This window comes from Mus caroli, chromosome 6, assembly GCF_900094665.2.
Source record: "Mus caroli chromosome 6, CAROLI_EIJ_v1.1, whole genome shotgun sequence".
NCBI lineage: Eukaryota > Metazoa > Chordata > Mammalia > Rodentia > Muridae > Mus > Mus caroli.
Window position 1 is genome coordinate 143594671 of NC_034575.1, and position 17435 is coordinate 143612105.

The window sequence follows — 17435 nt, forward strand, 5'->3', positions numbered from 1 at the left end:
CAGCAGCAAGAGCTGACTTCCTGACTGGGAAGGACTGCAGGAGGGCTCTGCGGTGGGTTCAAGGCCAAGGCCGAGGCCACTGTGGAACCTTCCCCAACCTTCTCGCTGCTGACCCCTCACAGACCTGCTTCTTATGGTTTAGAATGGCAAATGTATTTACATATAGCTGACATGCATGGGTGAGTTCACTTTGTTAGATTGTGGTTTCCAAAGTTGTGCTCTGTGTGACTTTTTCCCTATAGTCTAAAATTTATTATTCAATCTGTGTCTTTATCCTGAATATTAATCAAACTGAAATACATGCCATGTTCTTTTGAGAATTGTTCACAGTTGCCAAATGTGCAGCTTCTGCAGTTTTACATTTGGTTTGTTTTCTAGAGGCTGTACTTTTCCTTGGGATCTTGGGTGGACTGTTATTGTGAATATGTGAAAATTTAGGTGATCAGAAGGCAGTGTCTATTTAAATTGGATGACTTTATGAACTTGCAGTGTTTCCATTGGGCGACACATTTTTAAGCATGTGCTGAGGATACAAGCTCCTCTTCCTTGTGGAAGGTAATGGAAGCCCAGTCTCCAGTTTAAGTGATAACTAAGAAAGCAGAGAGCATGTGTGCACACGCATGTCTCCACATATGCACACAACACATACATGCATGTATACACACAGTAGAGTGCAGTGAGGAGCTAAACTGAGTCCAGCTGGATCTCCATGGGGATGGACAGTCTGACAGCATCATCCATAACACCTTGTGTCTAGTATTTTCTTATAAGTACATATTTCTAAGTTTTCTGCATAGCTCTACAGGAATACTTGTGAAATTGAAAATATGCAAATTTAATGTACTGTTTGTCTTTAGTGCAGACTCTTACTGAGACAGTAAGCTTTTGGCTGCTGCAAATGTTTTGAAATGTTTTTTTTTTTTAATTTCCATTGGTTAATTTATTTATTTATTCACTTACATTAATTGCAGCCCCTGCTAGTACCCCCTTCACATAGCCCTCCCCCCTACCCTCTCCCCTTCTCCTCTGAAAAGGGGGAGGCCCCCCTGGCTATCACCCCACCCTGGCACATCAGTCACTGCAGGTCTAGGCACATCACTAAGGCCAGACAAGGCCACCCAGTTAGGGGTATAGGATCCACAGGCAGGCAACAGAGTCCAGGTAAGCCTCCCCTGACCCTGCTCCAGTTGTTGGGGGACCCACATGAATACCAAGCTGCACATCTGCTATCTATGTACCTAGGTCCAGCCCATGTATGTTCTTGTGGTTCTGTCTCTGAGAGCCCCCAGGGGTCCAGGTTAGTTGATCTTCCTGTGGAGTCCCTGTCCTCTCTGGGTCCCTCAATCCTTCCTCTAGCTCTTCCACAAGACTCCCCAAGCTCCATCTAATGTTTGACTATGCGTCTCTGCATCTGTTTCAATCAACTACTGGGTGGAGCCTCTCAGAGGATAGTTATGCTAGACTCTTGTAGGCAAGCATAACAGAGTATCATTAATAGTGTCAAGGGATTGGTTCTTGCCCATGAGATGGATCTCAGGTTGGACTAGTCATTGGTTGGTCATTCCCTTAGTCTCTGCTCCATCTTTGTCCCTGCAGTTCTTGTAGGTAAGGCAAGTTTTGGGTCGAAGGTTTTGTGGGTGGGTTGGTGGCCTTATCCCTCCACTGGAAGTCCTGCCTGGTTACAGGACATGGTCACTTCAGGATCCATATTCCCCACTGTTAGGAGTCTCAGCTAGAGTCACCCTCTTAGACTCGCTGGAGCCTCCCTAATCCCAGGTCTCTCACACATCCTAGAAATGCACCCCCATTTCTGTTCACTCTCCCCTGTTCACCCTACACCCGATTTGCCCTTCCTTCCCCTCCCCCACTCCCCCTACCCATTTTCCTTCTCCAACAAGTTCCATCCCTGCCTCCACCTCAATGATTGTTTCCCCTTCTGAGTGAGATTCAAGCATCCTCCCTTGGGTCCTCTTTATTATTTAGCTTCTTTGGGTTTGTGGGTTATAGCATAGGTACTGTTCTTTATGACTAATATTCACTTATAAGTGAGTAGATACCATGCATGCCATTTTGGGTCTGGGTTACCTCACTTAGGATCATATTTTTCTATTTCCATCCATTTGCCTGCAGATAAGCTGATGGTCTTGTTTTTATAGCTGAGTAGTATTCCATTGTGTGGATTAACCACATTTTCTTTATTCATTCTTCTGTTAAGGGACATCTGGGTTGTTTCCAGTTTTTCTGGCTATTGTGAATGAAGATGCTATGTACATAGTTGAGCAAGTGGGTAAGGTTTGTGTGGGTCACTGTCTCTTCCTTTGTTTAGATTTTGTCGCATTCCTTGGATTATCTTTATTGAGCCTGAGGTTTTGAGGCAGAGCTCTGTTTGCTACCTCACTAGTGACATTTGCTCTATTTTGATTAACTTATTTTTAGGGAAGACATTTGTTTATGTCATGTGAAACACCTGCTAAGACATACAATAATAGTTAATTTTTTTCACTTCTAAATGAAGTTAGCATAGTGTTTATAGTTGTTTCTCTGTTTCCTCTTACATAAATGCGATTTGCATCAGTTAATGATATGGCTTAAAACATTGGTCCCAGGAATTTGAGTCTAAGGAAGGATTCCGTGGTGCAAAACACCTGCCCGCCACCTTTATGCAGAACTCAGGGTTCTCAGTGCACCTGAGCTTTGTCGCTGGTGTCTACCTGTAGAGTTCGTGTCTTGGTTCTACTTGTGTCAGTCACTGTGGTGAGGGACTCAGAAGGATTAGGAGGCAAAGAATCAGAAACATTCCCAGGGTTAGAAAACAGCAAGTGCGGCCTGGGGATGCTGCAGAGAGGCCTGTGCTGAACAACTGCTTGAGTACAATTGCTGTCTGAAAAATGGGTTTCCTGTGCTTGTTGTGTCCACTGTAGATGTCTGGGTGGAGAGTAGAGTGGGCAGAGGCGGGCCGGCAGCCACCCCTGGCAATGTCCGCAGCAGCATGTTTGTAGTAGTGTTGATCTAGAAGCCCAAGTTCCCATCAGTTAAGACAGCACACGTCTATTTACATGGACATCTCCACTGCAGCTGCAGTGAGCTGCTCACAGTAACATGAGCTGGGTTTGGAAGCAGACTGCATGACAACTGTTTGCTCACAGGTGTCATGGTAGTTGCCTATGCAGGGGTCAGGGCTAGGAGGACGCTTCTTGGTCTTGGAGGTGAGTAGGCAGATATACTCACCCTGCCAAAATTCATGCTTAAGATTCCTGAATTTTTCTGTTATACTTCGATAATGTTTTAATTTCAGTCCTTTGAACTGCTAAGCATGTGTACATTGTTAGACACTTTGTCCAGCCTTCTGCCATCTGAGTAGTCACTGTCACATGCTGCCTGCCATCTGCCCCTTCCAGTTTGTCACTCACTGAGGCAGGGCAGAGAGTCTAATGGGCACTGCCGGCACCTGGGCCTTTCAGTCTGTCAGTAAACTTGCTCTGGCATGAGCTGTATTCTTCCCTCTGAAACCCTAGGGTTGATGAACCCTTCCAAGACAGACCAATGAAAGGAAGCATGTTCATTTCAACAAAAACTCCTCCCTGTGTGCAAGCAGTCCATTTTGTAAAGTGCACTGGGATCTTAAACAGTTCCTTGATTCAGTAGCTGTTGTCTACACTGAGCTGTGGTTTGTTTTTTGCTTTTTCCTGTGCTGTAGGTTAGGGGTGTGGCCTTCCTCCTTCAGTCTGGCTGTTGACAGACAAGTCAGGTCTGTCAACATTGCACTTCACTGAAGGGAGAGGGAGTCCCAAGCCCAATTCTAAAAGTTCCTTCATTTGTTTGTTTATTTACAGGTCTAGGTATGTTAACACAGAAAGTCGAAGTCACTTACACACTATGAAAAATAAAACTGATGGCAGAGTTGTTACCAGGAAAAAAAAAAAAGCTTTGTCACCTTCTCCATGACCCATGTGTCCTTTGCTTACATTTGTCAGCTTCTCTATAGCCCGGGTCCTTTGCTTACATCCAGCCCTTCCTTGTGTAGCATTTTAATAACTACGTAACTACAGTACTAAAACATCCACACAGCTTTAAACAGTTCTGCTTTCTGGGCTGCTGATCAGGGTGAAACCTGATAGGATTTTGTAGTCCAGCAGCAGCTTTGACCCCAGAGTCAGGGGCCCAAATCTCCTTAAATTAGGGATATGTTTTCTTAGTAGATCCCTATGAGTTTGCTTTATTTCAGCTTTGAATATTTGTCTTCTCATAAGTTCAAGATTTATGCCTTCAAGGAAGCACGTGTCAGCACATGACATTTGGGTGTCTGAGGTCAGCAGTCTAAAGATAAGAGTGCTCCCTTTGGTCTCGTGGTCACGTTGTAATGATTAGAATGGGCTTGTTTGTCAGAGTTCTTAGGCCCCATGTTTGTGATGCCATGAACAGAAAGCCCTTAGCAAGCAGCAGGTCTGACTGTAAGTAGCAGGTCTGACAGCAGTGCCTGTAAGCACTGGAGGTCCTTGTATTTATGAATGGGGCTGAGATGCTCACAAGGGCACGTGCTTGCTAGCAGGTGAGTCTGGGTGAATATTGTCTGCCTCAGTTTCCTCATTTGTCTAATAATCCATGCCATGTAATACTCAGAGTGGGTGACAAATGGTTAGAGACAGACAGACAGACAGACAGACACAGAGTTTCTGTCACACAGTAAGACTTTAGTTCTAACTCTTACTGTTGATTGATTCAGTAAACACCAAGAACACATTGTCATTTGGTTGGCTTTTTATCTCCAGATGATAAAAGATCTTGATGGTCTCACTCAAGGAGAACTGCCACAGTGTGCTTGTCCCTAAATCCGCCTTTCAGATCCCACCATCTCAGCAGACTTTTCAGTAGAAGTTTGTTGTAATATTTGCTCACTGCCGTCACTGTGACTGGTAAATGAGAGCCCTGCAGTAGTGTGTGCCGTAGTATGTGCAGTCCTGTGTTCAGTCCTGTGTGCAATCCTGGGTGCAGTCCTGTGTGCAGTAGCATGTACAGTAGTGTGTTAGAAGTCTGTGCAGTCATGTGTGTAAATAGTGTGTGCAATAGTGTGTGTGGTCCTGTGTGCAGTAGTATGTACAGTAGCATGTGTAGAAGTGTGTGCAGTTCTGTGTGCAATAGTGTGTGCAGTTTTGTATGCAGTAGTATGTGGTGTAGTGTGTGCAGTTGTGTGTGCAGAAGTGTGTGTACTCCTGTGTGTAGTCCTGTGTGCAATAGTGTGTACAGTAGTGTGTGCAGTTGTGTGTTCAGACGTGTGTGCAGGAGAAACCTGATGCTTGAGTTTAGGGCTCTTCACAGGTTGTGGTCCCTCATTTCATTTCTGAAAGTGTGAGAGTCTGCCCATTCATGCGATAGAGTCCTAAGACCAAGACAGATGGCACTCCTGTTAGAGCTGACCCCTACAGAGACAGGGCTGGCATGAACCTTGCTCTGTAGGCTGTGGGCAAGGCCCACTGTGTTCCCATTGCTTGGAGGGAAGTGGTCCCAGTCCCATGGCGGTGCTGTGCTGTTCTCTTCTCCCACTGCCTTCTGTGGGGTTTGATGTCAGGCTCAGGGTCCCAAGCAGAGTACTTGCTGTGGCAGTGATCCCTGACATCCAGAAGTCTGGAGTCTCGTCTGACAGTGGCTCTTGTGCTTCCTTAGGGCACTAGTATGATTTCCAGAAGTGCCCAGGGGCAGTTGGGGATAACGATACTGGGTGTGACAGTCAGGATATGTAGATGATACTGAGAAGAAGAGCTGCTTTAAAGCAGAGCTAATTTTGTAGACAAGCCTCAGTTATTACAAACATCTGTTTTCTAAAATGGAGAAGTATAAAGATTTTGCTCATTCTTGAATTATAGTTATTACATGAATATCCTACATTTGTACTTAGACCCTATTTTTGAAAAAAAAATTTACTCATTAAAAAAATGTTTGTGAGTGTCTGTGTGTGTGTGTGTCTATCTGAGTAAGTATATGCACACATATCTCTGGGGGTGCCCATGGAGGCCAGAACAGGGGATTGGATTATAGGTGTTTGCAAGCTGTATAACATGGTGCAGGGATCTAAATTCCAGCTTTAATGGTGGAGTCGAAATCCATTGTAATCCTGAGCCACCTCTCTGCAGCCCAACATGGGCTGAAGCACAACACTTACAACTCGGGCAGAAGATGTACAGGCAAGCGTCACTCTTCAGCCACGTAAGCCCTGGGCTCCCAGAGACCTTAGGTGCTGATTGAGAGGCTCTGGTTAGTACCACCAGTTATAGAGTTACTCTCAGTGGGTATGAGTGAGCATCATAAGTGCGTGGCTTAGGAGAATGGACGTGTCAGTACACTATCCAGGAGGAGCTTGTCAAAAGAGAAAAAGAAATGATCCTCATGGTGCTAAAGGAAGAGATAAAATTAAAAACAAATTTCTGGTTAAATTCATCAGAAAAGGAGAAGAAGGGAGCCATCAAGACAGCTCAGTAGGTAAAGGAGCTGGCGGCCGACTTCCAACCTGAGTCTGGGGCCTGTGGTAGATAAAGAGAACTAACTCCTACAAGTTGTCCTTTGACCTCCACACATATGTGCTTCCACAGACACACACACACACTCACACACACACTCAATATAATAGGAACTTTTTAAAATTTTAAGATAAAATGGCCTTCTTAATAAAAGGATTGATATTTTCATTCCAATAGCTTTATCTGAACCCAGAGTGATTTATACTAAGTGTGATAGAAATTTTAAATATGAATCCTTTAAAAGAATTAAGATTGATGTCTGTTCTTCCACACATGATACAATAACCTAAAATGTCCCTTATTTTCAATGGTCTTACTATTTTTTTTCCATTTTTTATTGCTATCTACTTTCTGACTTTATGGCAGGAGTTTCTATTCTTAAAAGACAGAATTTTCATTTCCAGCTACAGAAATAATTTAAATTCATAATTCAGAAGTGACTCGAGCATGCAGTACCTGACGATAGTACATCATTCTGACCTGTAAAGCCCCTGTCGTTAGAGAGATGGGCATCAGCAGTGCAGCCCTGAACAGAGGAAGGAAAGCCAGCTTCTTCCAAGCAAACCTCGAAAGACCAGCACCATTCGAGGGAGCCTCATGCCTCAGTGCTGCACACACTTCCATCTTAGGCAGGCACAGCCTCCACAGGAGGTAGCTCCTGCCCTGTATTTCTGCAGGAGGGTTTCTAGGGATTTCTGTCATTTGTGAAGTGACATCCACAGTTCCATGTGTCTGAACATTGTCCCTAACTGGCAGCACTGGAGAGATGACAGGACCGTTTTACATGAGGCCTGGCTAGTACCCATGGAGTCTCCCTGGGGCAGAGCTAGCTCCAGTCCTCCCTAGATGGAGTTCCTGACCCACTGAGATGTGAGCTCCCATGGAGCCGCCATGCCTCCCTCCATAGTGGACTTAAACTGCGCCAAAGCAAATCCTTACTCTCTTGAGTTGCCTACTGTGGGTCTTCTGTCATTCATGGTGGTGGAAAACACTGGTACCAGACACTCTTCCCATGCCACATTGCTGATTTACATTTAATACAAGTTACCCCATCCTCCATTGTGGGATATCAGAACCATTATCTTTTATTTTGCCCCAAACTTAGCTATAAGCTCTTTGTATGCTTGCTTCTTGTGTACCAGAGGTTACATTTGCTCAACAGTGCACAAAGATGCTGCCTCTGCAAACACACAGCTAGTTGTCAATAATGCCTGCCCTCTGTGAAGTCCATATGCACACTCATCTAGAAAGTGACATTTTTCTAGGCTCGGTGCTCTCTTAGTCTGTCACAATAGTTTGTTAATCAGTCCATGATCACCATTAATACTGAGCCTGTGTCTGACTGTCATCTGTTCAGGGTGTTTCTCAGTCACATCCAACTCTACATAGCACGTCACTGCTGTGCCCCAGGGCAGTTCAACTGGAGAACCAACACAGAAGCCAAAACAGCACAGCAGCAAGTTGCCCGAGGAAGGGTGCTTACTGCCTGTGTCTGAGTTGAAAAGGAGCGGATGCGGGCATGGTTCCAGGTTCCATCTCTGCTCAGACTTTCTTGGTACACCTCCACATATTTTCCTGTCTAAGTAAGAATTGTGTCACTTTGAACTTTTAATCATTAAGAGAATACAAATGAACATGCACAGCAGAGGCACTTCTTAGAATGCAAACTCGAGGTGTAGCCACATGCAGAGCAGAGGACTCCTGTCCAGGCTGGAGGGACCAGTGGAACAGAGGCATCCTCCTGTCAGGGCTGGTGTGGGCTCGGTTAACTGAGTAAAGTTTTCTGGTTGGCACTTAATATGGACAGGTTATTTTTTTAAGAGAGTGTGTTTTATATTATTGGAATGACTCTTCTGACAATTAAATCAACAAACCAGCAGTGAGACCAGACAGACAGACAGACGTAAGGGATCGATGTCCTTCAGCTCATTCTTATAGCATTGGTATGGGCAGCTCAGGGGAGGGGGTGAGGCAGGCCAGAGGGTGTGATCCAGGATGGACACTGGTTAGTGGGGGCCTGGGGAGGCTGAGGGTGTATCACAAGGGTGGACACTGGCCAGCGGGGACCTGGGGAGGCTGAGGGTGTATCACAAGAATGGACACTGGTCAGCAGGATAGCACAGCAAGTAAGTTTAGTCAGTGGTGGTTTCTGAAATGATAGGAATGGGAAAGACTCTGACACTATCCTAATGGAAAGGCCACAGAGAGAGACAGAGCACATGCGCTGAACACGTAGACAAGAGTCTTCAGACCTGGGACACAGATTAAAGTCACTGTGGAAGTGTAGAATGCTATCCAGGGTCGGCGTGTGTGGCCAGCCACTTATCCTGCTGAGTCCCCTCTGTAAAGTCGGCGTGGACGCTATCACAGTGGGGTGCTTCTTGTTGTGTTATAGTTTACATAACACAGGGAGAAGTTTACTTTATTTTAAACAAACATTTTACCTTTTTTAGTGTTTCTGAAGCCAGAGCCATGACCTGACACCCTGATGCCTACTGCCAGGGCCTTTGTGGGACTGGCACATGCACCATGGAACTTAAAGTGTGGGTGGATGGCGTTCAGAGGATCGTCTGTGGCGTCACGGAAGTCACAACTTGCCAGGAGGTTGTAATAGCCTTAGCCCAAGCTATAGGTAAGTAAAAATCGGCAAGTCAAGAAAAATGGCACTTCACACTTGTCTGGAGTGTGGCGGGACTGTGTGTGTGTGAGTGTGTGTGTGTGTGTGTGTGTTAACTACCTCAGCATCCTGATGAAGGTGTCCGAAAGATAACGTTTGGACTCAGAATTTCAAAGGGCTCAGCCCATCGTTTCTTGGCCTAAGACACCTGGGCAGAGTACATCAAGGGGTGGGGAGGGATGGGCGAGAAGGGGGAGGGAGGGGGGAGAGAAGGAGAGGAAGGGCGGGCACACAGAGGCAGACAGTGAGAACATGCCAGGGGCAAGATATCTTTAAAAATCCCACCCCAGTAACTTGCTTCTTGTAGCTGGGTCCCATCTCCTAAAGTTTCTAGAACCTCCCAAAATAGTATCACCATCTTGGGACCAAGCAATAAACACAGGAGCCTTTGGAAGGACACTTTATGACTAAGCTGTAGCGTTCTGACTGTAGCATTCCTCAAAAGTCTGAATGTGTACCTTGTAGTTCACAGTGCAGAGTCTGCCTCAGTGGTCTTTACAGGTCAACATTGTTCAAAAGCCCCAGTTAAAGTCTCTCAGACACTCAGTGGACTCCTGGCTATGAGGCATTGTAGAAGTGAAAGACACGTTATAAAATCACAGCATACAGTGCCGCAGACTAAACATTCCTGTTAAAAGGAAAAGAGGAATAGGAAAATACCAAGAAAGTATTGGACTAAGGCTAGAGAGATGGCTCAGTGGCTAGAGAGGACCCAATTCAGTTCCAAGCACTCCTGTCATAAAGCTCAACCACATGTGACTGCAGTGCTAGGGTGCCAGACACCCTCTTCTAGTCCCAAAGGTACACGCATGCGTGTGGCGCACACATACACACACACACACACACACACACACACACATATATAAAATAATATGATCAGAAACGATTGGATCAAGGCATGACTGAACCCAGTAGGACAACATGGGATCCTGTAGTTGAGCTACAGCGGGCTTGGGTAGTCATGTGACCTCACTGCCTTCCCAGTGGCAGCTCACATTTCTAGCCTCCCCAGGAGCCTTCAGTGCAGGCTCCTCTTCACCCGCACAGCTTCACACGTTGACCTGCGAGTGCTCTTCAGGACTCTGACCCTGACACATGCTGCCTGGCTTCCCAGGCTTCTCCTTTGAAACCTGAGTGGGCGTTTCCATCACTCCACAACTCTACCCTCTGCATGCCTGTGAAGCCAGCACCACACGGATGATGCCAAACCTGCTGCCTGCAGCTGCTCTGCCCTATGAGTCCTTGGGCAGCTGTGCACAGTGGAAAGAAAACCTGAGGAGAGTACTTCCTAGGCAGCTCTTTGTCCATGAGGCACCCAAAGGCTATGTCCTTCCAAGGGAGACCCCTTTGAAGGGATGCTACTGGGTCACACTCTTCAGTCTGTGAGGGTGCAGTGTGGCCACTTTCCATCAGGTACCCCCTGTCATCACGGTAGACTACTTCTGCACGCTCTGGCAGCCACGCCTCTGTCTGCAGCACAGTCCTTTTCTAACCACTACACTGTTTTCAAAGCTTGCTCAGCTTTGTCCTTCCAGGTCTTACTGTAAGCCTGGCTCAGGGCCACTGGCACTACCTATGAATAGCTGGATACTGTGCCATCCTAAACCGCTCTCCACCAGATTAATTATTCTACCTGTTTAAATCAGCCTCCCACGACTTCTCAAATTAGGAACAAAATATAGACATTATTTGCCACAACAGAACACAAATGACTTCTCTCCCAGTTCCCAATTGAGTTGTTCCTATCTGAAACTTCGTGAGCCAAGCTTTCATTGCCCACATTCTCACTGGAACTCTGCTCCCCTGAGCTCCAAGCAAAATCACCCATTAACTCACAGCATTGTAAGGGTTTCCTAGCCTGTTTCTCCAAAGTCTCCCGAGTTCATCCCACAACCTGGTTCCAAAGGGCGTACAAACCATGTGGTCAGACACCACAGCAGCCTCTACCCTCCAGTTCTCTACATCACGGGTTTTACCTCGTTACCACCAAATGCCTGACAGAACAACTTCACGTGAGTGTTACCGGGCTGCTTCATAGGTTCAGGAGAATCCCTGTATGGTGGCGGTGGTGGTCATATGGCACAGCTCACTCTTGGCTTACAGTTTCAGAAGCTTAGTCCATTGTCATCCTGGCAGGGAGCATGGTGGCACACAGGCTGGCATGGTTCTGGAGAAATAGTTGAGAGACACATCATGATGCACAGGTAGAGAAACTGGGCCTGGCATTGGTTTTGGAAACCTCAAAGCCCATTCCCCGTGATGCAATTCCTCCAATAAGGCCACACTTCCTTCAAGAAGGATACACCTCCTAATCTTCAAATAGTGCCACTCCCTGGTCACTAAGAATTTAATATATGGGCCTATGGGGCCGTTCTTATTCAAACCATCATAGTGACCAAGTTTTAGAAAGACTACAGGAAGAGGCTAGGGCAGTTAGTCATCCCAAAGGACATGGTACCATAGACCAACTTCCTCCAGTTAGGATGTATTTCCTGTCTCTCACCACTTCCCAATAATACAGTCATAAATCTGTCAAAGGATGAATCCATCCATTTGGTCAGGGCCCTGAGTATCACCTCTAGAAATACTGTCACAGACACCGCCAATCTGTACTCTGCTGCTGTGGGCATTTCCTAATCCGTCAAATGGACTTTAACCAGTGTTTGTGAGTACACACTGCATTCTTTCATAGTGGGCTGGGCAACCCAGCTCTCAGGTGCACTTTGCCTGTGGTGTGTCATGTTATGATGAGCTTGCTCTCTGAACCTACCCCATGTCATTGATCTTGAACCTAGAGTCTGCACTGTCTGCTCCTCATGCTTATCTTGAATAGTTATTTTTTTCTTCTAATTTTGGATGTTTGCTTAAACCAGAACAGACTCCTAGTTCCCAGAACCCCCCTCTTACTGTCAAATTCTGAATACATTTAAAATTAAAGAATAAAGTAAATTAAATAGTATGGTTCTTTATTAAACAGAAATGTATACTTAAAAAAATTGTTGTAATAAAATGAAGTTGAACATAAGTGGATGCTCANAGTCAGCTATTGGATAGATCACAGGGCCCCCAATGGAGGAGCTAGAGAAAGTACCCAAGGAGCTAAAGNGATCTGCAACCCTNTANGTGNAACAACANTATGAACTAACCAGTACNCNNGAGCTCTTGNCTCTAGCTGCATATGTATCANAAGATGGCCTAGTCNGCCATCACTGGAAAGAGAGGCCCATTGGACACACAAACTTTATATGCCCCAGTACAGGGGAATGCCAGGGCCAAAAAGTGGGAGTGGGTGGGTAGAGGGGTGGGGGGATAGGGTATGGGGGACTTTTGGGATAGCATTAGAAATGTAAATGAGGAAAATACCTAATAAAAAAAATATATATATAAAATAAAATAAAATAAAATGAAGTTGAACTTGCCACATCTGAGGTTACACACACACACACACACACACACACACATGATGTATTTGCATCATAAACCTGTTACTCAGTAAATACACATGAAGAAGAAGCTGCCCCGGCACTGTACCAGGTGCTCAGGTGCCCTTTGTCTTGAGCTCCTAGTCAAAAAGTTTACCTTACATCTTGCCAGTTCATATTGGAAGCATATGAAGTCAGCTCAGGATTGAAATAGGTCGATGCTTTCTTCTCATCCTGACACCTTTGGTTTCACTGAGGCACTGCAGGATATGAAAGCCATGCTGGACACACACACACACACACACACACACACACACCCATCCAGGGAGCACCTTCGTCCCATTTGAGCTTAATAGTGGAAGAGGAAATTAAGGCATTTTCTTTTCTGTCAACATATTAAGTATTCATCCTACATGATCTGTTGGATCAAAACAAGCCAAGATTCAGTGATGATTAAAACTCAAAATGTCATCTGGGCAGTGGTGGCGCACACCTTTAATCCCAGCACTTGGGAGGCAGAGGCAGGTGGATTTCTGAGTTCGAGGCCAGCCTGGTGTACAGAGTGAGTTCCAGGACAGCCTGGACAGAGAAACCCTGTCTTGAAAAACAAAAACAAACAAACAAACAAACAAACAACAACAGAAAAAAACCTCAAAATTTCCCTTGAATGGTGTTTTTTTAAAGTAATTACTTTTCTTATTTTTTGAAAGGACTTATTTATGTAAATGAGTTTTGTGTCTGCATGTACACATGCACACCAGAAGAGGGCGTCAGATTGCATTACAGACAGTTATGGGCCAGCGGTTGCTGGGATTTGAACTCAGGACCTCTAAAAGAGCAGCCAATGCTCTTAACCACCGAACCATCTCTCCGGCCCTTTTCTTCTGTTGCTTTTTGGTTTGTTTGGTTTTGGGCTTTTGTTGTTGTTGTTTTCATAGATTTACTTGATTGCTTTTAAAGACAAGTCTGACTATACAGATCAGCAGCCTTGGCTGTGGCAACCCTCCTGTCTTGCTTGTCCGGGTGCTGAGAAATAGGCGTGCATCAGCACACCTGGTAGAAGAGTAAGTGTGTAGAGGTCGAGTGTGTAGAGGCTGGGCAGGGGCCACAGCTGCACCTCGCCCTACCATAGCCACACTGTCTGCATAGAATTCCATGGAGAAAGCGTGTCCTGTTCTTCACCAGATGCATATGTCTTGGTTTATGATAACTATTGTAGTTAACCCGTGACCACCTGTGTTAACTGAACCATACCCTTCTTTTCCTTTCTTAATAACTCAGTTCAAGGCCTGCTTTGAAAAGTTGAAAGCTTGAATATAGATGCTTTATGATGCCGTTTCAGATTGGACCTAAAAGCCTTTCCCTGTATCATCAGTACTTGAGGAGCGCCAGCTGGTGACTCCTGTGGCTGATGATCCTTCCCGTCTGCCATTAGGCCTCTCAGCTACGTTCTAACTGCTCAACTATTTATACATGTAACCAGTACTTTATCTGTGATTATTTACTTATGCCACACTTATTTAGCAGACAGCTTAAATGGTCAGTGTCAGAGAAAGCTGGCTGAGTAGATACAGACCGATGGACATTCAGGCATTCTTCATGCTCTGCTTCCGAATTGCTGGGTGAGTGTTCACGTCTGCACGTCCGGATGCCCCAGTAACGGAGAAGATGCTGCTGTCTGTTCAGAAGCTCATGTGCACTTCCTGTGCCACTCCAGTTGTGACATGGTGGGGTCAGGCATTCTAATTTTCTGTGCTGTGTGTGTGTGTTTGTGTGTTACCCGTGTGCACGAAGGTCAGAGGACAGCCTCGGTTGCCATTTCTCACACACTCTCTACCTTCTGTTTGAGTCAGTCTCTTCTCTTACTGCCCCGCAGGGATCGCAGGCATGTCCTGTTGTCCGTGACGCTGAGTTCTGGGCTCTGAGCTCAGGGCTGTTCATGCCTGTGAGGAAGGCTGACTGACGTCTCTTCTCACTCCCTAACTAACATATGTGTTTAACAAACTCCAAATAGCACCTACCTTAAATGACAGTGTCCACGGAGTGTGTTCACACTTATGACATAGTCTCTTTTTTCCTTTTTGTACTACATCTGTTTGTTTGTTTTGGAAGCCATAGACATACCAAAGCTAGAGTCAGTCTTTTGTTTCCCAGGGTCCCAGGATCACCAGGCTTGGTGGCAAGCATTTTTACCCACTAGCCATTTTACTGGCCCTATATTGTCTTTGGAAAGTTTATTTCAATTCTGTAATTAGTAGGTACTGTACTTTTTATTTATTTTATGGCGTTTTGTCTTTAATAATAAAGTCTAAATTTCGTCCTCTTTTTTTTTTTTTAGAAGAAACTTTGAAACTATTAATATCAACATTCCTCAGACACTTTTCACAGAAGGTTACTTTAAAGAGTCAGCCTCATGGGGCAATGCCCAGCTGTGTGAGCTATAGGGAGCTCTGAGGCCTGGGCACTGCAGTGAGCTGCGTCAGGTTCTGGACTGACCCTGCGTCTCTCCTGAGGAAGCTCAGACTGTTCAAATCTATGCAGGTTTAGAAGTTCAGGTCAGCACCTGGGGCCACCACTCTTTGCTGTGGGGAACACATTTTCAGTGTTTTTTCTTTGCTTCATCTATCCCCAGAAGTTCTGAACACTTATACATTTGACCAGAGTGTAAATTGTCTCAGTTGGGGGAAATGGAAAGTAGGATTTCTAAGCAAGCCAGAAGGGTGCTTATAATTCAGATCTGAACAGTATGCTGCCACAGCTTTGAGAGGTTTGCTATCTTCTGAGGCTGCCACAGGCGGCCTGGACTGGGCGACATTCTGATGCTAACCAAGAACAATTTTCAGCCATCTCCTCCGCTGCATTACTGATGGTTACATGTCCTGAGTGACAGTGCTCTCTGATCTTTTCTGTCTAGGTCGAACTGGAAGGTACACCCTTATAGAGAAATGGAGAGACACTGAGCGGCACTTGGCACCGCATGAAAACCCCATCGTGTCTTTAAACAAGTGGGGGCAGTATGCTAGTGACGTGCAGCTCATCTTGCGTCGGACTGGGCCATCTCTCAGTGAGCGACCCACCTCGGACAGTGTGGCCCGCATTCCTGAAAGAACTTTGTATCGACAGAGCCTTCCCCCCTTAGCCAAGCTCAGGCCTCAGGCAGACAAGTCCATCAGAAGGAGGGAGCCTAAACGAAAGTCTCTCACCTTCACAGGGGGCGCCAAAGGGCTGACAGACATTTTTGGAAAAGGCAAAGAGACTGAGTTCAGGCAGAAGGTGCTGAGTAACTGCAGGGCAACAGCAGAGGAGCTGAAGAGGCTGATCCGGCTGCAGACTGGGAAGCTGCAGGCCATCGAGAAGCAGCTGGAGTCCAGTGAGGCAGAGATCCGGTTCTGGGAGCAGAAGTACAGCTGTAGTCTGGAGGAGGAGATTGTCCGCCTGGAGCAGAGGATCAAGAGAAACGACGTGGAGATCGAGGAGGAAGAGTTCTGGGAAAACGAATTACAGATCGAACAAGAGAACGAGAAGCAGCTGCAGGATCGGCTGGAGGAGATACGGCAGAAGGTGACAGACTGTGAAGGCAGGCTGAAGGACTACCTGGCTCAGATCCACACCATGGAGAGTGGTCTCCAGGCAGAAAAACTGCACCGGGAAGTTCAGGAGGCACAGGTCAATGAGGAGGAGGTGAAAGGAAAGATCGAAAAGGTCAAGGGGGAGATGGACCTTCAAGGGCAGCAGAGCCTGAGGCTGGAGAATGGCATTAGAGCTGTGGAGAGGTCTCTGGGGCAGGCCACCAAGCGGCTACAGGTAAGGGCATCTTAGTGAGCAGGGTGCCACACCCATAGAAGGGGATGTTTAATTAACAGGACCCAGGGATGGCTCTGTAGCTTGGGCCTGTTCGTCACAGCACTAAGAGCCTCAGTCTGAGAATTTTGTGATGATCTTGCTTTCCTTGGGTTATAAAATGAATATCAGTAGATAAAACTCCAACATCTGGTCAAAACTAAGAACTCTTAACTCTTGTGAACCAAATTGCTATTAATTTGCAGTCAGTTATAAAGTATACAAGAAGGAAGTTTGTGACCAGATCAGCAGATTGTCACACCTGGGTATATAGAAACTATATACTTGTCATATATTTTCTATGACAGAGTAAGAATATGCATTTATTTTATAAGAATCTGTGGCACTGTCCAGAAGGGAAGCCTCATATCTAAGAGGATGGGATAGTATTGTCTTTGGCCACTGTATCCACATAAACCATGTGTGTCAAATGAATCCTTCTGAATGTGGGCCCCATCTCCCACCCCTGTAGCAGGAGGTTTGTCCCCAGAACAGCCCTGCCCACCCAGCCTCAGGTATAGAATAACTGGTGTTTTCCAACCAGGACAAGGAGCAGGAGCTAGAGCAGTTGACCAAAGAGCTGCGGCAGGTCAACCTCCAGCAGTTCATCCAGCAGACAGGGACCAAAGTCACCGTGCTGCCAGCCGAGCCCACGGAGATCGAGGCCTCGCAGGCAGACATAGAGACAGGTAAGGCCAATCACCTAAAATGGCACCCTTGTTTACATTAGGGTAATCTGCTCACTGGCATGGCCTTATTGTTCATTTTAATCTGCTTCTTTATGAGCCTGTTTACCAAAGTACAAATATAAATATGAATATTGGCTGTGAAAATTTGCATCCTAGAATCTCCTGATTTCCCCTCCTCTCTGAGTCATGTTTCTCATCTCTTCTGTTGTTGAGACTTCCCACCTGTGGGCTGTGGCCTCAGCGGCTGGCAGACAGAGCCAGGCAAGGTGCTCTCGCCTTAGTAACTGAGTTACCA

At 46.0% G+C, this 17435-nt stretch overlaps 2 protein-coding genes across 3 annotated transcripts in view; one reads left to right on the forward strand and one right to left on the reverse strand.

Annotated features, from left to right (window-relative positions):
* Rassf8 (Ras association domain family member 8) overlaps positions 1-17435 on the forward strand; it is a 71634-nt gene that overhangs the window by 50087 nt on the left and 4112 nt on the right. Inside the window, exons 2-4 of one of the 2 annotated variants that reach the window (XM_021165006.2) lie at positions 8966-9144; positions 15526-16415; positions 16996-17140. In XM_021165006.2, coding sequence (XP_021020665.1) covers positions 9042-9144; positions 15526-16415; positions 16996-17140 — 1138 coding nt within the window. In that variant the 5' untranslated portion in view covers positions 8966-9041. Of the gene's footprint in view, positions 1-8965; positions 9145-10910; positions 11202-15525; positions 16416-16995; positions 17141-17435 lie in introns of those variants that run through there. The other variant, XM_021165007.2, reaches the window with a different exon arrangement.
* Bhlhe41 (basic helix-loop-helix family member e41) overlaps positions 1-17435 on the reverse strand; it is a 64657-nt gene that overhangs the window by 4288 nt on the left and 42934 nt on the right. The gene's annotated exons all lie outside the window — the stretch shown is intronic.